The sequence below is a fragment of the Lepisosteus oculatus genome, chromosome 24, assembly GCF_040954835.1.
Source record: "Lepisosteus oculatus isolate fLepOcu1 chromosome 24, fLepOcu1.hap2, whole genome shotgun sequence".
Taxonomy (NCBI): domain Eukaryota; kingdom Metazoa; phylum Chordata; class Actinopteri; order Semionotiformes; family Lepisosteidae; genus Lepisosteus; species Lepisosteus oculatus.
The window spans coordinates 15,079,265-15,099,734 of record NC_090719.1 but is presented as its reverse complement, the minus strand read 5'-3'; the positions used below and the strand labels follow the sequence as shown (position 1 = coordinate 15,099,734).

Below are 20,470 nucleotides of genomic sequence, written 5' to 3'. Positions count from 1 at the left end.
TGAAGCCAGTTCAGAGATGGGGATTATTAGGAGGCCGTGACTGGTAAAGGCTAATGGGAAATGTGGCCAGGGTGACACCCCTACTGTTTTCAAGAAACGCCCTGAGATTTTTAATGACCAGAGTCAGGACCTCGGTTTTATGTCTCTACCGAAGGACAGCACTTTTTTTTTTACAGTACAATGTCCCCGTCATCAGTATAATTTTCTCTCACACAGGACACAAGAGACAGAATTCATAAATAGAGGTTTTATTGGACCTCACTCATTTTTTCTTTACATATCATACAATGTAAATTTCTGTACAACACGAATAGATATAAAAACATTTTAAAACAAAGATAAAGCTAAGAATAAAAACAGCTATAATCATAACAGACAGCCACGAGGACTAAAGGAAGATTGTTTCTTTTATGTTAACAGTCCACCGGAGGACTCATTAACTGAGTTCCAGAATGTAGGCTATGATACTGATAATAGATTTGTATGAGGATAAAATGGTGAAAATAGGTTAAAATACTTTTACAACCAAACCAATATCATTTTTACTCATTTAATAAAACCACACCCTATCCCACTGTATTCATTGACAAACAGACAACCAAAGTTTAATTCTTGATTATTCTTACGGTACAAAAACTATCAGACTAGTGCAGAATCACTGAATAGCACCTTCTTAGTTAATGGAATACTTCATTAGCCCTTTATGAACCCCTTCCAAATGGGTTGGGAGGAATCTGCTGAAAGGATTCACTTCAAGGCTTCCTACAGTGGACAAGGTGCTTGAGGATGGAGGGAGTTCAAACCGGCCTCAGTTTTGACAAAACAGTGACACGATACCCTTTACTTCAGCAGAGCAGCATCTGTAGTTGACATTCCTAAAGGCAGCTCCTCTGTCTTTCCATAGGCCGTTCAGTGAAAGCACCTGAGAGATTTCAAACGGCAACTGCTGCAACAATCCTAATCATTGTAAATCAGTGAAACCACATCACGCAGTGAGACACCCGCCATCACAAGGGTCTTGACGACAGACGCACGTTTTGGCATTTATTGTAAACCATGCTGGATTTTCACCTGGAACAACCCGTATGAAACGAGAATACCCAGGAGCACTGGACACAGCAGTGAGGAGCGAGGCCAGGCCTCAGGCTGTGGCGGAAGACAGGACGGCCAACAGAAGCTGAAGCCTCGCCGGAGGGGCCCTCAGATGGGAGAGGGGGGCCGCAGGGCGGAGCTGGTCAGGGCCGGGTCTCCGAAGACGTTGGCATAGGAAGCCTTGAGGAACTGGACGTAGTTCTGCAGGCTGCGGTTGGTGCTGTCCGACTGCTCCAGGCGGTCCCGCATGTCCTGCAGCCGGCTCTGGAACCGGCGGTCGGCCTGGGAGGACGGCAGAGACACCCGTTACTCCGCCTTCCCCTCAGTCCTGGTCAGCAGCACAGACTGCCGCCCAGCAGGTTTATTCATTTCACTCAGGAACATTCGGATTGCAGGGAGGGACTGCCTGTTTAAAGGGAACTGCAGTCCCAATTTCTCAGACCGGTTATTACATCTCGGTAAAAAAAGTAATTCATTGACAGTACAGAAAAATGTAACAAACGTCAAACTGCGCGCGAGCTACGTGAAAGTACTGCAAGCCGATTCTTTGTCGTCGTCATCCGACCACAGTCTCCTAATTGCCAAGCAGCGAAGAGGCTTACGTCCTCTTTGGTCCGACGGAGCTGGTTCAGCTCAGTCTTGGTGCGGCTCAGCTGGGTCTCCAGGTCCAGAACCTTGCCCTGGGCGGCGCGTTCCTTGGAGACGGCCCGTTCCCTGGTCTGATCCACCTGACGGCACCATGGAGAAACACAGTGCCAGCTCAGGGCCTGCGGGTTATCTCTCAAGCCTCACCACAACCTTTAATTTCCCTCTCTCTCCACACAGGGGAGAATTTAGGTGTGCCAAGAGACTATATATCAATTCTCAAAACTTTGAAAGGCCTCTGAGTCGCATTTGAAACAAAAGTATTAAGTCCTCCAAATACAGAAGAGAACTAAAATACCAATGCACTAAGCAAAAATCAGAGCAAAGTGAAATTCATATTCATCTGGTAGCTAGGCCACGCAAGGCCTGGTGCAGACAGCTGTGCAGTAGGCTGACTTTTAAACCTCAGGGACTGAATCACTATAGGACAGAAAACTGAACTATTTCCTTGTTTTGGATTGTATTAGTCTCCTGGGAAACAACCTTATTTTCAGGACTCTGGGGTTTTATCAATGGGCAAAGCTGCAGGAATAATTTAATTTGACATTTTCCATGCATCTTGTGTAAAGAAAATTCCCAAGGAAGATTACAATAAGAAGGCAATTTAAATGTATTTTCATTTGATTGTTCAGATCACCATTAGCTTACCTAAGAAATTCTGTGCTGGGCAACGACTTCATGTTTTAATAATATTCTCAGTACTAGAAGACAGAGCCAGGATCTGAATGAATGTTGGCCATGATTGCCTTCTACAAGGAAGGAATGCCGTTTCCCCAGCGGACTGGACTCACCTGGCGCCTGGCGTCCTCAAGGGCTCCCTCTAGCTGCCGGGCCAGTGTACTGCACTCACGGGACTTCTCCTCCAGCCGCAGCTGGTTGTTATGGATGGTCTCCTCCCTCTTGGCGATCACCTGCACCAGGTCTCTGTTCTGGGCATTGGCCTCTTCCAGCTTCCTGCAGGGAGGGGTCACAGGAGGGCCAGGGGGATTGACAATGGCACTGGGAGTGACAGGCAGGGACCAGCGGAGCTTCTCCTGCTCTAAAAGCAATAGTGATTCACACACCGAAGCCAGATAGCACTGCACCGCGAACTTGCTTCTGCTGCTGCTCAAACCTCTGACCTGAACCTCGGAGACATATTGACAGGTGTTGAATTGCTCCAGAAACTTTAATCATCATATCAAACACATAACACTTTCAACATCTTTAAATAAGTTAGCACCACAGGTGCCTGTGCTATTTTGTCCTGACAAGATCCTTTGTGAATGGAAGGACTGATAGCACCTTATTTAATGAGACAGTAATGGAGAAACTAAGAAAATGTGCTGGTAAATACATCTTTGAATGTTTTTGTGCCTTGCACCTTTTACTCTTTTTCTTTGCTCAACTCTTTTCCTGTAAGTACATGTTTACAGAATAACACAAAGCTGTAGACTCTTAATAATTTTCTCTTTTTAAAGGTTTACACAACTTGGTCCCAAGACCTGCACATCGCCTTGCAGTACGGAAAGGTCTGGAAATCCCTGTTATTCTGAAGTGGGAGTGCGTCTGGTGAGGGGGAGGGGGCTGTTGGTTCAGGAGCCATGTGGCGGTGTGACCTCTGACCTCTCCAGGCTGTCGACGCGCAGGTGCAGCTGCTTGTTCTCCTCCAGCAGGGCCATGTTCCTCTCCCGGACTCCCTCCATCTGGCCCCCCTGCTGCTCCACCTGCACCAGCGTCAATCAAGCTATCAGACCATCCTGAGACGGGCCTCCCACCACATTATCCTAATCCACTGAACACCACATTTGATCATAGCTTCTAGCACACAGCTGTATGAGAAATGAAGCACTGCGCAGTGAGCTCCTGACTATCCGTGGGCGATGTCGTGATTAGATCCTCTGGCTGCTTCGGAAACTGCTCTGTGCGGCGACTGTGGATCACCACTATTGGATCTCTCTCGGTCAGTCCTCTGTTCTACACCAGGTCAAGGAAAACAATCTGTTCGTGGCGCAGTAAAGGTTTTGCTCTGTGCGCTTTAGTGTTATGCCAGCCTCCTCCCCGTGCCGCCCCAGATAAATGACTGCTGGCAGCGCGGAGTGTCCAATGCATTGCAACGCGCACAAAGCAAGATATTTTACTGCGAATAAATTACAAGGGTTCCACCTGAGAGCGGGGCCCTTTCTGCTTGTTGTGCAGTCAGAAGCTCACTAATACAATGCAAATATTTATTACATCCTATTACATATTGCATGGCTATGGATGCAAGATTAGGGGTTAGAGCTTCTCTCCCTGTCTGTGTGGCTCATGGAGAGCAAGCTGGGGCCTGCGAACAGACAGATTCCTCATGCAAGAAGTTGTATAGGGCCAAAAAAGTGGTCTTAAACGATGTAGAATATCTGTGAGCGGCGCCACAAGCCCGAGCTCCCGCGGAGAGGCCCTACCTTGCCGCGCAGCTCGGCGAGGGCGGCGGCCTGCTCGGCGCTCCTCCTCTCGCAGGCCTGCGCCTGCGCCTGCGCCGCCTGCAGCTCCAGCTCGCGGCGCCTCAGCAGCTCGGGCAGCGGCTCCAGCTCGGCCAGCCGGCCCAGCAGCTGGCCCCGCACCAGCTCCACCTCGCGGCCCAGCTCCGCGCGCGCCGCCTGCCCGTCCTGGCCCGCCTGCTGCAGCCGCAGGCAGTACTCGTCCGCCTCCGCGCGCGTCTTCTGCACCTGGAGGCAAGATCAGGAGCTCTATAGCAAATAACTCTATCTTATTATATACTATACTGTACGTCCACATGGCTAGCAAACGTCTTCACCTCTCTTGGACTTTTCAACATGTTATCGAGTTACAATATGGAATCATAATGTATTTCATCTGTTTTTTTTTGCCATTGATCGACACAGAACAATCATGTATTTTCTATTTTGAAACGGCAGCTCCAGTATGCTCACCTGTGTCTTATAGCTCTCCACCAGGCTCTCGTACTGCTTGACCGACGCTTTCAGCTGCTGCACCTCAGACTGGGCCAGAGTCAGCTTCTCCTCCACTGCGGACAGGCTGGCCTGCACAGAAGAGCAACAGGCTAGCCTCGCTAGGTCCAGCACAGCTTCCAGAAGCCCTTCATCACCTCCTCCTCCGGCGGGGCGCGTGCCTTGAGGCGCTGGCTCTCCAGGCGGCCGGCCGTGCTCTCGGAGGTGAGGCGGTGCAGTCTGTCCAGCAGGCCCTCCCTCTCCGCCCGGGACTTGTCCTCCGCGCCGTGCAGCTGATCCATCAGGTCCGTGACTCGGCTGCACACAGCACACAGGCGCGCGGTTAGAGACCCAGTCCCACCTGCGTCCACCTCAGACCTCCCGCGGGACATTTCCACCCAGCGCGAAAAGACGCTGGAGTGACGCGCTGACACGTCTGGCTATCTACATTTTCTTTCAGAGCGCAACGATGGAAATGGTTGAAAACGATTCACTAGTAGCTTGTTCAACATTCGTTTGTTGCCATCTGCATTAACATCTTACTTACATCGGCACTCTTCGGTTTGAAACTGACACAGACAAAGAGTCTGTTTCTTTATTGCAAAGACTACCTCAGTTGGATATTTTTTTCTAGAGAAATACATAATTAACCAGTGTGCTAAGATGTCACCAATGGTCTTACAATTAATAAGCTCTGGATCAAGGTCACTTAGGCCACGTGCAAGTTTATCTGCAGTACCTGATTAGCTGTCAGACTCACTTGTTCAGGACAGTGACTTCAATCTCAAGCTGGCTCTTATCCTTCACAGCCTGGGCGTGGCGACTGCGCCAGCTCTCTGAGGCCGACAGGGCGTCTGCTAGCTGAGTCTCCTGTGGGGCAGAGCACAGAGGCAGGGGTGATCGCAGGTCACATGTCAGTGTCACAGCCACTGAGCTACACATGCCAGCAGTCAGACAGCACAGGCAAGCGGCTCTCTTCAGCGTCAGGTTAGCATGCCAGAGCTAAAAGGTCTATCAATCACGTATCCCGATATTGTAGTGACTTGGGAAACACAATCTTAGGGTATTCCCAGTCCAATATCTTACAGATATCTTTTATTGGAGATGTTAGATATTTTTATCATGGGACACTGGGATTCCCGATGATTATATATCATCGACACCTTCCTCATTCTTGCTGGATCAGGTCCTAATTATGGCGAGAAATGTAGGAGCACAACTGGTTCTCTATCAAAAGTAATTTCTACTGCAAAGCTCCACTCCAACGATGGGGATGACCACAGTTTCTAACGGCATGATAACCTGAAAAAAGATCACCGACGAGAGGAGGTCATGTGGCCAATCTAGCGTCTACTAGGTGAGACTACAATGGCAATAACTCCAAGGGTGCCAGAAAAAGCAGCACGTACGGTATATGACAGACAAGCACGTGACACCCACACCTTTTCCATGAGTTGTGCGCTGAGCTGTCCGGCGGTGTCCTCGCTGCGCTCCGCCCGCTGCTTCTGCGCGCGCGTGGCCCGCTTCAGCGCCTCCTTGTCCGCGTCGGCTCGCTGCTTCAGCTCCCGCAGCTGTTCCAGGAGGTGCTCCATCTCCCCCTGCTGCTGCGTCAGCGTGCGCTCCAGGGTCTGAGACGGCGAGGGGTCAGAAGACGAGCTGAATCGCCAACAGGCCCGAGACCCACACAGACCACCCTTCAGGGATTATTTATCAAGAACATCCTGCAACACTTCGGCAGATTTGCGGTTTTGTAGCTCCACTGTACCATCAGCAGGAATCATTCATCTTTCTATTAATATTATCCTAAACATTTCTCTTCTAGGACTGGGAATTAACTTTGCAATTTGTTTTCACAGTTAGCTGGTACATACATACAGGATATAACATTGTCATTATACATCAAGGGTAAACAGCACTTATTATTAGTTTAGCAGAGGCCCTTATCTAGGGCTGTGGTCCTCCTGTATTAAACTTTTCCTGCACACGCTAGCTGTTAGACCTGGTAGACAGCAAAGAAGAGCAGCTCTCAGTGTCAGGGTCATTTCCTGGATGGATGCCTTTCTAAGATCCTGACGTTCTGAATGACGGGGACCCACTGGTGTAGACGGGGGGTTGTTACCCGGATCTGGACTCCCAGACGGTTGTTCTCAGCCTCTCGGCTGCGCAGCTGGCCTTGCAGGTGGGCCCTGGTGGACTCCAGCGCCTTGGACAGCTCCCCTGTCGTTCTGGCGTTTTCCTGCAGAAGAAAGTATTCTGCTCAGGGGACACCGCGCTACGGTGAGCTCAGACTGTTGAAGATCTCAGCCGTGGCCTATATCCTACATCAGCCGGACCAGTCCAGGCACCATTCAAAGAAGATGGCAAAATACAGGGTGTGGCGCATTATTTGTAATTGCGGTGGCATGCCTACACCATTAGGGTATTACCTTCTCAGTCTCCAGCTGCGTTTGGAGCTGGTCGAGCTCTTTCTCCTTCTCCTGAAGCTTCAACAGAAGACGCTGAGAAAAACAAAGAAGAGAAAAAAAAGAAGACTCTCTGTACGCGGAAAGAAGCCAATTCAGTAAATCAGCTCAATAACAAGACCAGCAGGGCCAACGCAACCTTAACTTGCCTGCCTCACGCAAACTACGAACCCTGAATGTCATGGCAGATTGCCGCTGGGTAAAAGCTAAAATGTCATGATTTAGTGGGTTTGCAAACTTGTAATCTGGACAGACTGGAGTGGAGAGCAGTGACGCTATATGTCCTGACGTGTATTTATCCACACAACGCGGCTGTGGAAAACCAGCCGTAGGACGACGCACGACGATACAGGAGCTGGGCAGGCAGGAAGCAATACTGAGCGAGGGAGCGTACGGTGTTATCTGCCTCGTTGTCAGCCAGTTTCTTCAGCAGCACCTCCTTCTGCTCCGAGAGCCTGATCGCGTCCGTCTGCTCAACAGGAAACAGCGAGTTAGCAGGCCGCCCCCCGCGCGCGGCGAGCGGGTCGGCGGGGCAGGGAGAGGCCCGACCTCGCGGCCGTGCTGCTCCCTCAGCAGGTGGCGCAGGGTGCGGTTGGTGCTCTCGAACGTCTCCAGCTTCTGCATCAGCAGCTCCTTCTGCCGGGCCAGCAGGGAGGCGTCCGAGCTGGACATGCGCTTCTCCTGCGGGGACGACACAGAGGCCCACTGTGGCACCGATACCAAACCACCCCCTTCTCTGCTCCACGGCCTGGCGACCCTCCGGGGGTCCGCAGCAAATCCAAACAAAGTCTAAATAAAAGTTAGCCATTGTGTCTTTACAATATGCATCTTCCCTTCCCAAAGCACAGTGATCCAGCACTATGTTACTGATCATTTACAAATACTGCTCTAATATCCTAATATATTTCATACACCGATAATTTAATACAAACTGAAGACCTTTTTTAAATCAAATTAACAATGGGAATGGGAATTTTTACAGCCGCAATCCAATGATTCCATTTAGTATGTTTCATAGCTTGTTTGCTTGCAGGAAATGAACACTTTTTTCTCCTTCTGTTTCTGCTGCAGTATAATTGCTCAGCAGCATTGGTTTATATGCAGAATTTTTTTTTTCTAAAAGCCTTCAAAGCTTGCAGTCTTAACACAGTGTTCACATTTAGATGGTTACCATAATACAGGACGCTAGTATCTGTGTTACAGCAGTGAATTATTCACTCAATAAATCAAACAGGAACGACCAGGTCTGAAAGGTTTTGTTGTGCTAATGCACGTTCTGGGAGCGGATACGCTCTGAGACTCCCTGTGGAGCTGTGGGCGTCCCTCGTGTCCTGTAACTCACCGTCCTCATCCTGCCGATGGTCTCCCGCAGCGCAGAGACCTGCTTGGCTGCCGCCGCCCCGTCCATCTCCGCCTCCACCAGCTTCTTCAGGAGGGCGTCCTTCTCCAGCAGGAGGTGCTGTTTCTCCAGCCTGCCAACACACGGTGCAGCCACACACACCTTCAGTCTGCGCCACCATGCTCAAGAGGGGCTATGCCAGGGTTAAACACAGGCACGGGCTGCTACTCTGCGCAACAACCTTACAGTTAATACACGCTACAGAGGGAAATGAAGAGAAAACGTAACCTGAGAATTCTGTGCATCTAGCTGTAGAGCTACCATATCCTTCCGTTACATTGTTCACTGGTAGAAATAAGGAGCTATGTAAACCAAAGAGGTGCACTGAAAAGGATCAGAGAGTACTTGACTAACCACCTGTTTTTTCTGTGCTAAAGCTAAAATATTCAAATACGATGTCCTGTATTTATGTTGTTGATTCTGTGTGTACAGTAAATCCAGGGAATTTAACAAAAATATAAAGTTAGCATTAATCATGCCCAAAAATGGGTCTTGATATGTTCATGGAATGATATATTATTAAAATAAAGTGCAAGACATCCCTGTACACATCCGTTTCGGTGCTTTGCTATTTTACCTACCACTGCCGCAGAAGAATTTACAAATCCTCTAGTCTTTTAAAACCACCTCACCCGTTACTGTCCTGTCCTTTGAGATGATCAGAACTGAAGCAAAGAACAAAAGACGCTCAGCAAAGGAAGAATCAATACTTACTATACTCATATGAATCACAGGGGCCAGTACATTTTAAATGTAAGTTTTGCACGCTAAAACTGAAAACATCTGCATTTAATATTAAAAGCAAACTTCATTTGAGTCAGTGCCACTGCAATTTAAATACATTTTCAGACATTTCCTAAACTGTAACACGAAAAGAGTCACAAACCACAAATGACTATTTCCCAGGAACACTGCTTTTCAGGAAAGTTCAATAATATGAGGAATGTGCGCATCCAATTTAAGTTTGCAGCACTGCATATTGTCGTGAAGGATGCTGAAAGCAGTTCAGAGTTAAACCTTGCTTATCTCACTAAGTAATAGTAAAGGTGATGAAGCAACAAAGAAAACCACTCTGCTGTACCAGTAGCAAAGCACTTTGCACAGTTTTGGATATATAAACAAAGGCAGAAAACCTCAATCACTGAACCACAGCTCCTGGTCTGTCACGGGTGAAGGCCTAAGTCTGGGCTGAGATGTCAAACATGTTTACCATGAAATAAGTCATCAGACTGGTGTGTGATGAAGTCTCAGGCCAGTGGGATCCGCAGCATGTCTAGCGCCTACCTGCTGTAGTCCGTCTCCTCCTTCATCTTCTCGATGCTGTGCCTCAGGAGGCTGTTCTCGCGCTCGGTCACGGCCAGCTCCTTGGTCACCTCGGCCAGCTCCTCCTCCTGCTCCTCTATCACCTTCTGCGAGGCGCTGAGCTGCTCCGCACGCTTCTCCAGCAGCTGCTCCTTCTTCCGCAGCTCCACCTGGGGGGACAGCACAGCTTACACAGCTGCTGCCAAAGTCCACTGCTTTCCTACAGGGAGTCTCTAGGGGAGAGCGTCCACACAGTGCCTGGAGCTCCACTGCTTTCCTACAGGGAGTCTCTAGGGGAGAGTGTCCACACAGTGCCTGGAGCTCCACTGCTTTCCTACAGGGAGTCTCTAGGGGAGAGTGTCCACACAGTGCCTGGAGCTCCACTGCTTTCCTATAGAGAGTCTCTAGGGGAGAGTGTCCACACAGTGCCAAATACCTCAAAAAGAAAAGGGTAGAAAACGACATGAGTTGAAATTACTATTTTAAAAAACCAAAGCAAAATAAATATTGTACTGCTAATGGCCTCTAAATGAAACGCAGGTTGGGTCCTATTTTCCCAAGATCACTGGATCAGGCCTGGGCTGTGAACAGGATCCCTCAGCACTGAGCTCAGTGACTGCCGGGTGGCTGTGAGCCTTGTGTCGACAGCTGGAAGCTTGGCTAGCAATCCGTTGGAAAAGAAACAAGCTGAGGCTCATTCCACACCACAAGGCTGAAAGAAACCATGAAATGCACCAAGCTTCAGCTGGGCAGCCTCTCCGGGTATGTTCTCCTCTGCTTTTCTGAGAAGAGCCCCTAATAAAACTCTATGTCCTTACTGCCTTTGGGGGTGGAATTAATCGCTACGTGTTCATTTGCGCACCTCCCGACTCAAGCCTGTCAATTGGACAGCTCAACACCGCTGTGGGTTTGCTCAGTGAAGGAAATATCAGCCCCAGGGGCGCGGCGTGCACACGCAGGGGCTGACCTCGCTCTTCAGGCTGCCGACCTCGTTCATGAGGCTGTCGATCTTCCTCTCGTACTGGCTGATGCGGCCGTGGAGGGCCTCCTCCTCGTCGGTGGAGAGGTCGGCCAGCCGCAGCGCCGCCTGCCCGGGCTCGGGCTCCGCGGCCGGGGTGATCTCCAGGCGGTGCGTGGGCCCCTGAGAGACACGAGCCGCACGAGAGCTACTGCGCTGGGGACCCCTGACTGCACCCTGGGGGCCCCCAGGCGGAACACAAGCACAGGGGTGCAGCCATGAAGGTACACAAACACTTGGCAATTTCTAAACATCCTTATGATAGACGGAAATCCCTAAAAAAGCATAAGGAACATTTTGCTGACCATGCCTTCTGATTAACGCACAGACGTGCTGGAGAGACATCACATGTAAAGGGGAGCTGCAGCTCTGTTTTCGTATTTCAGGGTGAGAAAGAAACAGCACTGATGAGGGCATTTCAAACCACAGCTGAAGCAAAACGTGCACAGTAACGGGTAAAACCTCCAATTTACACCACAAAATAGCTGAAGCGACAGACCCCTTTACTGCGCATCGAAAGGCACTAAGACCCCTGCCGCTGACCTCCCACTTGTAGGCGGACTCCCGGAGAGAGCCTTTCCCCGGGGGGATCCAGGGCACCCGGGTCTTCACCCGGGCCGTCGCCCGCAGGTTCCCCGCATCCTTCTTCGTCTGCGCCTCCTGAATCTTCAGCTGCCCCCCAAAAAAAAAAACAACCAGCCATCACCCGCCGTCACAGGACAGCTGACACGCTGCAGTTCCGTGGCTGAGCAATAGACAACAACAGAAACGACTTTGTCTGGGCTGTCCGTTCCCAGGCTCGGGTGACCAGAGTCTTACCTCACTCTGGGGTTGGAAGGCGAATCCCACCTAGAGCAATTTACTCACAAGTAAGCTGAGCTTGAAATGTCCTGCTATCACGCTGCAAAGGAACAAGTACAGGTTTATTCCTGCTAAAAAGAGAAGAAAAGAAACACAACGTTGTGGCTGTGCAGCTTCCTTCGGTTGAGCCTCCACAGCTGACGTGTTGTTTTTCTTTTCAGCTGGGAATAAACCTGTACCGGTTCCTGACGCAGCTCCCTACTCGAACCACTTCTGCTACTATGTTGTTTGGGCTTTTCACACCAGGACCCACGGCCTTTAAAAGCTGTCCGGGTCCGAGACCGGAGGGCCAGGGGAGTCTTCTCCGAGCCCCCGGAACGGCACCCACCTGGGCAGCCTTGGAGGGCGAGGTCTTCGGGCACTTCCTGACGTGCACGTGCACGGGGGTGCTGTCATCCACGTGGACGTGCAGTGGCGGGGAGGAGGAGCGCGTCTTCATCGCCCTTCTCTGGGGGGGGGACACCAGCAGACGGAGTGAGTGCGTCTTCAACGCCTCTCCACATGCAGACTCAGCCCCCGAGCTCAGAAAGTCTTTTTCTCTCCTGCACAGAGAGAGGCTGCAGCCAACACAATCTCAGCAGTGCCGGAGAGTTCGGACATTAAAGGTAAAGATTCAGAAAGGTTTCTAAAAATTATTGCTCTTGTTGTAGTTCTTTCAATGATGCGTCACAGGCAATTGTACCTAAATGTCATATTGTAATAAAGCAGAATGATCTGAGAAGGCTGTGGACGTGAAATAAGAGACATAGGACTTCAAAGGGTACCAATAGAGTAGCACATCGAATGAATAAAAGAAATTGTGATCATTAATCACGATTAAAGAATTTACACCCAAAATGTGAATTCATAGGAAACTGCTTCTCTTGTGGGAGTCAGGCAGTGCCTGAACGATGATGGACTTCTAGAATTCAAGGTGGAGGAATCAACATAAAACTTAGTTTACAAACTCAAAGTTCCTGTCCTAGAAGGGGTGAGTTAAAACTACCCTCAAATTTACAGGATTAGTCCTCAATCCATGAATACAGCGCCCAACTTGAACAATCACTGACTGTCCTCGCTGGAGAGAGGAGATACTGAAAACAGGAGTTGGCGGTTCGTGTAGTAGGTGATTATAAACCAAACTAGTGGGCTAAATAACAACTGACAGTCTGGCTCTCATTCCTGCGATGTTCTGACTGGCAAACCCTGAGCGCTGCTTCATTCTGGAAAGTCGGGTCTTGCCCTCGGCTGTGTTAACACACTGCCAAACACACTTCTGAGCTGCAGAGACGAGTTTCGGGAGTTTCTCCAGCGGTCGCCTTTAAAGCAGCGACATCACGAGTCTGAGAAGGAAATGAAAGAGCCTTTGTCTTGAGATGAAATCAGTACAGGATGTCATTCCCCTAAAATAGCTACTCGCTTACAAACTCTGTGACTGAATGGCGAATTAACAAAACATATTTTGACAACACCAGCTAACGTTCAGGAAACAACACTACGCCGGTTGCGGTGCGATAAGACACCAGGGACCCAGGCAGTCTATCAGTTTCACATTTCATTCAGCTGCACAGTCGACAGCTACACTGCATTAATGATCATTTGCAAACACCGGCACCGAATTTAACACAAACAGCAGGTCGTCAGCAGCATCAGATCTGGCGGCTTCCCCTACAGATGAAACGTGTCAGATGTTTTTAAATTTTAAATTAAAAAAAAACGTTATTTGGGTTTTCGTGCTGACCATTCATGCGAGGCACAAGAATATACCTTGCACGGCAATACACTAGACAGAACACGCGTTAGGACAACAGTAAACGTGCACTTCTTACCATACGACAACGAATTAATACCGTAATTTACAGTTATGAGCAATAATTTGAGCGGAGCCCCCTCGCCTCTCAGTGCAGAACAACCGCTTGCCAACGCGCTCTTCCGGCACGCTCCCTCGCCGCCAAGCCATTGGCTCATTCAAATCTATTTAAGAGCTTCGCCGGGCGCTGATTGGACGAAACGCTTGACCCAGGAAACCCTATCCTAGTGTTGCCGGTGGCAACTGTGGGCTGCCCCCGTCGTCCTGGTAACCAAGCCTAACACTCTTGCAGCCGAGCAGGCAGGCGGTTCCGTGGACCCACGCGTTCCCATGGGGCTTTGCAGCGGTGTACCAACCCCGATTCAATACCCACCCCTAGGGCAAGACAGGAACGCTATGCCAAACACCCCCCCTTTATTTTATTCACGGTCTGTAATTCTCTGGTGGTCGCATGCACTGACTGCACTTTCCCAACTGTCTGGGTAGTGAGGGAAACCTCCTACCTTCTCCCTTACAGCAACCCCTGAGAGCTGAGTCTGTACCCCCAGGATTAAGTGCTGGAAATAATGTGGGCAAGTCCTATTAAAGGAAAGAAGCTGTTCAAATCGCGAGTTGGGAGCTCCCCCAGAAGGGGCTGTAGCTCAAGCTGAGGCACTACAACAGACGGTAACAAGAGACAATGTTTCAGCAGCTTTATTTAGCACTTCTACACAGCAATGTCATTTTTAAGATTTCCTTTCGGAACTGTTACAGGGTTAAGGCAGTTCTGTACCAACTGTTTCACCTGAATTGTCTTTCAATACCTTCCAGCCTCCCACTTCCACTAGCTTAGTGTGCTGAGCACCCTGAAAAAATGCATAAGACTCTGTAGGCAACCGGGACCTGCACAGAGTTTTAGCTGTGCTAACGGTCAGTTGTAAGCCATGGAACAGCTCGTAATTAACAAGTTCCCCAGGAATCGTTTACGAAGTATGGAGCTGAAAAATAATCTTCGCCCCTCCTTCTTTTCGATTAATCCATGCCCCCTGGAAAGCATGGACAGGCGACTTGCAGCGGGGAACTCTGCATTGCATTTGCACAAAAAAAAAAATCACTACAACCAGTCCCTATCCCCCACAGCAGCAACGAGAACGGGACAGTTATATGAATAAAGAAATAACTTGCATTTTTCTTTGTGAGGGGTGGTACACCACCCTAGCTCTCACAACAGACTCCGGGATTTGACAAAACACAAGCCCCCATGTTTGCTACTACAGTACTTTAACCTGAGCCTGTTCAAAACTGAAAAGCAGAGGTAGACCGGGCCTGCATTTCATAAAAGAGCGTGTTAAGCTGTTACTCTTAAATCACCGAGTTCTCCCTGTCACTCTTGAAGTGCTCCTTTGTACTGAAACAGAGCCCAGGAGCCACTGCGGTACAATTCCTTTGCCAGAAGAAGTATGCTCATCTCACTTGACAAAAATCGACATTTGTTTTATTTCTTTGAAAGTGCTAGAGAAGAGCAAGTGCACAACTCTGGCGTGTAGACCTTCCCCACTCTCCCTCCCATTACACCACACAAGGAGACAGGGCAAAGTGGTGCATTTCAGTAAGGGACCAAGGGAATTGATAGTGTGCTGGGGACTGGGGGCTGCTACTGGCTCTAGAGGTCTACAGGTCCCCGTGCTGGGGAGGAAGAAGCAGTATTGTACGCACAGCAAAGCAGGGGGGTGTTTTTACCCTGGAAAAAAAAAATCACAATGCATAGTGAAGTCCCTAAATGTGTGGTGGATCAGTAAAACTCTTCAACCGTTTGGCTTCTCGCACACTCGTCTCGTCAACGATACATCAGAGGAAAACCCTTAAGTGCTTTCAGGGGCTGTCATGGAACCAGAAGGGTGGTCCCCGGTGCAGATCCAAGTCCCAGGTCCGCCGGAGAAGCGGCGGACGTCCCGCCAGTGCAGTTTTTAAAATAGAGGAGGTAACGCTGTATTCCCGAGCAGCTCCCGCTTGGCGTTCCCAGAGCAAGGAGTCCGCTCCGCCCTCCTCTATCCTAGAAACCGGCAGGGGAGGGCGTCACTGCCGGCCCAGGTGCTGCTGGGTGGCCAGCTCCATGCGCCGGTACCAGGCCCGCACCTTGGTGTTGCTCATCATGTCGTCAAACGCCTGCAGCCCCTCCATCACCCGCAGGACACCAAACACGGCCTGCAGCCGGGGAGAAAGAGCAGGGATGAGCCTCTGGCATGGCGCAGCGACACTCCAGAGGGAAGAGGCCTGTGCCAGACACTCATGGCACGGATCACACAGAGCTCAAGGACGTCGAGAGATCTGGCTTGATAGCCAAATATTACTTGGTACCCCCACCCCTGCAGTTCTGTAATGCTGCACAGAAGCATAAAAAAAAAAAACACGTGATCATATTCATAAACAGCCTGTAGTTATAACTATTTTGCACAATGAAATCCCCAATTTACTTAAAAAAATTCTGCTCATAAACCTCAGATTGACCTTGGAAAATTTATAACGCATACATCACGATTGAAAAGCAGCAATCAGGAAGATATTAAGCACTACGAATGGAAGATAATTCTGACCAATGAGCGCCAAAGTCCGAGTATCTTCATTTATTAAAAAAAACAAACAAATGAAACAGCGTGGGTTCTACAGCAGATGGAAGCCTTACCAGATCGGCCAGATTGGGCTGATCGCCACCCATAAATTCCCTCTTCTTCCCAATCGCAGCCACCCACTCATTCACCGCCTTGTACAGATCCTGCCTGACATCGTCTTGTAGGTTGTGCCTGGGAATTAAAGGGTTAAAAGGGGGGGGACAAGTGTGAACTGATGTGAAGACGCAGGTAAAGAACAGATCTCGGAGAGCAGGCACCTCCAAAACCTCGGCAGCAGTGAGGGCAGCCCACCCTACAGCACTGTTATAACGCGAACACGCGCGTCCTACTGGACACCAGGAGACCCAGCAGCAGCAGTCAAGGATCCGCCCACCTGCTCTTCAGCCTCTTTCCGATGACGTACATGGCGGCCGCGCCCACGTACTTGGCGAAGAAGCCCTCCAGGGGGCCGAACTTGCCCTCGCGCACGATGTAGTCGAAGGAGGCCAGGGACTCGCGGGGCGTGCGGTATACGTTGGGCGAGATGAGGTGGACCAGCAGGTCATCCGCCCAGCGACGCCACTTCATCTCCTCCCTGGGGGGGGGGGCAGAGCCGTGGGAATTAGGGGGCCGCAGCCAACTCCACTGGACGCGATACTTCAGTTACTTAAAAGGGGGTCTGCAGTCCCCCTTTCTCAGAGCGCCTATTCAATCTCAGTCACAAAAATAATTTGTTGACAACATAGAAACGTTTTACAGATTTAGAATTAAGCACAAAATCGTGAACTTTGTGGAAGTACTGTAAATCGCCATGTTGTTCAGAACCCTGTTCTCGCCATCACTGCAAAGAGCCGCACGAGTGAATGAGTACAGACTGTGCAGCAGATATTTCACCACGGAAAGAAACACAGATTCCCCTTTAATTGTCCCCGACCTTGCCTATCAAGCAAATAGTTAAGGATTAGCCTGAATTAGCCATCACATTTACCAACTCCTGGAGTGGAACCTTTAAAATGCCCATCAGTCACCTTTATTTTATACTGGCATCTGAACTAAAACAGCCTACAAGTGCCGATCCGATATACCTACTCTCATCAGCAAATACACCGCAAGCACCATGTTATAACATTTACATTCGGTTGAAACTGCGATGGGAAATGGGCACTGAACAGCAGTGGTCACATCTGATGGCAAAAGAGTCAAGTCCTTTGAGTGGAATACATCTTACTAGAGATTACAAAGCAGGGCAAAGCATGATACACCTACTTCCTGGAGTCCTTGACTGGGTACACTTGCACAGTCTCCTGCTCTGTCAGCATGACCCAGTACTTGTTGTTGTACTCCACCACCTCCTTCCCCTTCTCATTCTTGGATCGCATCTCCGGGTAGTAGGAGATGATCTGCTGCATCGTCTTATCCCTGCCGCAGACGGGGAGAGGGATGTCAGGAGTCAGGAAAGAGACCGGCACCACTCTCGGAGCACTCGAGTCAGGGCGAAGAGGGATCTGCACGGTCTTACCTGGAGATCATGTAGGTCTTCAAGGCGCTAATTATAACAGAGGAGTCGTTGAGTTGCTGAGAGAGAGACAGAGAGGTATTATACCATCTTCCTTCAGGATATGCAATTCTAAGCACCAGGTTTCATTATTCAGGATGAGCACGTCTTATTTTAAAGATAAGTGGTTAATAAATACTGGAGGGGTTTTTGGATTGAACCCACACTATCTACCATGATCTGGATCAGCGACTCTAAAATCAATGGTGGTGCTTGTAGGCTGACTCCTCTGAAGGCCAGGCACACCTACAATTAAAGGAGCTGGAGCTGCAATACGGGTCATATGGCTGGGACTGCAACAGGACTCCTGCAGACGGGCACTTTAAAAGCAAGGGCCCAAACTCTTACTCTTCGCTGGACACACAATTACCCTAGAAATCAATCAGTAAGGCTTGTTCATAATACTGTACGACTGTGTTCACCCAGACAGATTGTTGAGCTGACCTTAAACTCCAAGACTTAAAAAAAGTGTAAATTCGGCACCTTCAGTGAGATGAGATTCAACACTTTAGGCCTTTGCGTTGTAACTGTGTAATGCTCATCAGCTCTTCACTAATCCCACCAACGATCAGATCTATACAGCCAAACAATCTCACAGTGTTAATCTGGTCGAAATCAATCCAGTTCCAGTTTTATGGCTACAGGACCTGTTACCTTGCAGAATCCCACTTAATGGGCCTGAACAACAATAAAAAAAAACATTAAAATCGGTGTTTCAGTAACCATCCTGAAACACCAGAGCAAGAGACACCCCCTGCTAGTTTTAGACAAACTCGTTCTGTTCTCACCAGAATCTCCCCCATGTCCACCAGCACGATGGGCACCTTCCTGTACTCCGAGAACTTGATTTCTTTCCGCAGGACAGGGTTGACCTCCACAACCTCATAAGGCAGCCCATAGTAGTCCAGGAAGGCTCGGACCTTGCTGCAGAACGGACAGGTCTTGTACTGGTACAGAGTGAGGCGTAGATTCCCGCTCTCCACCTAAGGGAAGGAGAAGGGCGACTGTGAGATGGGCTGGGATCTCAGACAGGAGCGAAGTATTCAGGGTTCTGGAATTGAGCGGCGTCTACTTTGTAACGCTCTGTTTACTTGTGCGAATGAGAGCTGTTATTGCCTTAAAACGACAAAAACACAACTTCGTTTTATACACCAGTAAGCTTGAGAAACGCTTTAAAAAAAAAGGGCAGATCGGCAGCCTACCCGCGTTGTCTGCTGTTGTGCAAACTGGTGCTGAAAGGACAGCTTGACCGTGTGGTACAAACCCAAACCACCTCCGAGCAAGAAGGCACATCCCAGCACCCTGCCTCCGCCTCCTCGGACCGGGGCAGCGCCGAACAGCTTGGACCGGAACCCAGCGCCCCCGGTTCCGTACGCTCTGCAGGGTCCTGGCAGGGCAGCGCGAGAAAACAGCGAGATTCCGGGCCGACCCAGGACCCTCATGCAGGAGGCTGCCATCTTGTTTTACATAAACCGCCCCACAATGCCCTTCGCAAATAAAGCAACTCGATTGGAGGTGGGCTTGTCCAATCAGAAGCACGCTCCGAGAGAGACACGTGTCTTCTGGGGGTGCGCATGGGCTGCAGGTCTGTCTTCTGCGAATGATCGTTCTTAGGCGTTTGTAGCAATTAAGGAGCGGCGCACTGTGTGAGCTTTTCTGTTGCGGGGCATGTGGAAAAACACATTAAAACGATCAAGAAAACAAAGTACGATGTCAAGTGGGAGTAGGAACAGCCCATTTAGGAGGAGCGTGCAACAACCGGCAGTCCATGAGATTAAGGCCACAGACTGCTCACCTGAAAGCACGATTCCTGTCATTGCAAATAGGTTGTTCTAACACAGATGTAAGAGCGTAATACTTAAAAACCAGTCGAAGTGCAACATTTTTGCTCTAGATTTCCTATGTTCTCCAATTACGGTAAACTACCTAAACATAAGTAAAGAATATAAAACATTCCTTTGACGTTGCTGTGAGCGTTCAGAACTAATTAAAGGAAATACGAAGCACATTTCTGATTGGTGTGAAAGGATTTTAACACATTTAATATTTTACCGGTGTGACTGCAGTTTTTCAAGAACTCCTTTTAAGCAGAAACACCTGAAGATCTAGAAGGAGATGTTATATTGGTTCAATTAAACCAATAATGAGTGGAATCAGGTCATTAAGAACCCAGCTGGACAGAAAGTTTGCTGAGCCCAACAACAGGACTGAGGATCCCTGCTCAGCAATGTGAAATATGCAAGACCACTTACACACAAGTCATTTAAATCTCTTTATAACCAGTTTTAACTGATTCAGTTACAGCAAAGCACTGAGAATAAAAGCAACATTCTTATTTAAAGCAGCAGAAACCCAAACATATCATTTTTTTCAAGGATTATGGTGCTTTTTACATTCAATTTTTTACATCAAAAGTAAAAACAGCTACTCAGTTTTTTTTCTTTCCAGCTCAGATGTTTCAAGAGAAAAAAAAATCCTCTTAAATCTGAGAAAGTTCTATTTAAAAATACAAATATCAAACCACAGACTCCAACTGGACAAATTAAGATTGGATGTGCATGGTTTTCATCTTCATTTCAGTATTTGGATTTCAGTGGAAGTGAGATGTTACAGGATCAGCAGAAAACACACTCTTCTTCAAATGGATATATGATATCAAAATACTGTGATTAAGCAGTTTTGTACAGAAAGCTCTCGCTACTAATATCATTTTAACTGATTATATTATGCTTTTTCCTAAAGCTAATAAGATAATAAAAATCCCTAAATAAAAGGGTGGAAAGATGGGCACAGATATCCATGTTGCAGAGTCACAAACTGTCACGAATC

The 20,470-nt window shown here is 49.0% G+C and overlaps 2 protein-coding genes across 6 annotated transcripts; both read right to left on the bottom strand.

Moving 5' to 3' along the window:
- Window positions 1–232: 232 nt before the first annotated feature.
- Window positions 233–13,643, bottom strand: odf2a (outer dense fiber of sperm tails 2a). 5 transcript variants are annotated; one of them, XM_069183325.1, is made up of 21 exons: window positions 13,518–13,643; window positions 12,855–13,031; window positions 12,038–12,157; window positions 11,392–11,520; window positions 10,798–10,971; window positions 9,813–10,000; window positions 9,161–9,193; window positions 8,472–8,601; window positions 7,679–7,810; window positions 7,524–7,598; window positions 7,094–7,165; window positions 6,787–6,903; window positions 6,110–6,295; window positions 5,428–5,537; window positions 4,850–4,985; window positions 4,650–4,760; window positions 4,161–4,424; window positions 3,343–3,443; window positions 2,529–2,691; window positions 1,695–1,820; window positions 233–1,374 (listed from the first exon to the last, which is right to left on the bottom strand). In XM_069183325.1, the coding sequence occupies exons 3-21, from the start codon at window positions 12,146–12,148 to the stop codon at window positions 1,201–1,203; spliced, it is 2,532 nt and encodes an 843-aa protein (XP_069039426.1). In that variant the 5' UTR covers window positions 12,149–12,157; window positions 12,855–13,031; window positions 13,518–13,643; the 3' UTR covers window positions 233–1,200. The 5 variants fall into 5 exon arrangements, with proteins under 5 accessions (XP_069039426.1, XP_069039428.1, XP_069039429.1 ...); XM_069183327.1 differs by lacking the exon at window positions 12,855–13,031 and having other exon boundaries at window positions 12,038–12,266; XM_069183328.1 differs by lacking the exon at window positions 12,855–13,031 and having other exon boundaries at window positions 12,038–12,251.
- Window positions 13,644–14,176: 533 nt separating this feature from the next.
- ptgesl (prostaglandin E synthase 2-like) lies at window positions 14,177–19,137 on the bottom strand. Its single transcript, XM_006640775.3, has 7 exons — window positions 18,844–19,137; window positions 18,430–18,624; window positions 17,606–17,661; window positions 17,353–17,505; window positions 16,481–16,681; window positions 16,161–16,278; window positions 14,177–15,682 (listed from the first exon to the last, which is right to left on the bottom strand). The coding sequence occupies exons 1-7, from the start codon at window positions 19,096–19,098 to the stop codon at window positions 15,554–15,556; spliced, it is 1,107 nt and encodes a 368-aa protein (XP_006640838.2). The 5' UTR covers window positions 19,099–19,137; the 3' UTR covers window positions 14,177–15,553.
- Window positions 19,138–20,470: the final 1,333 nt, after the last annotated feature.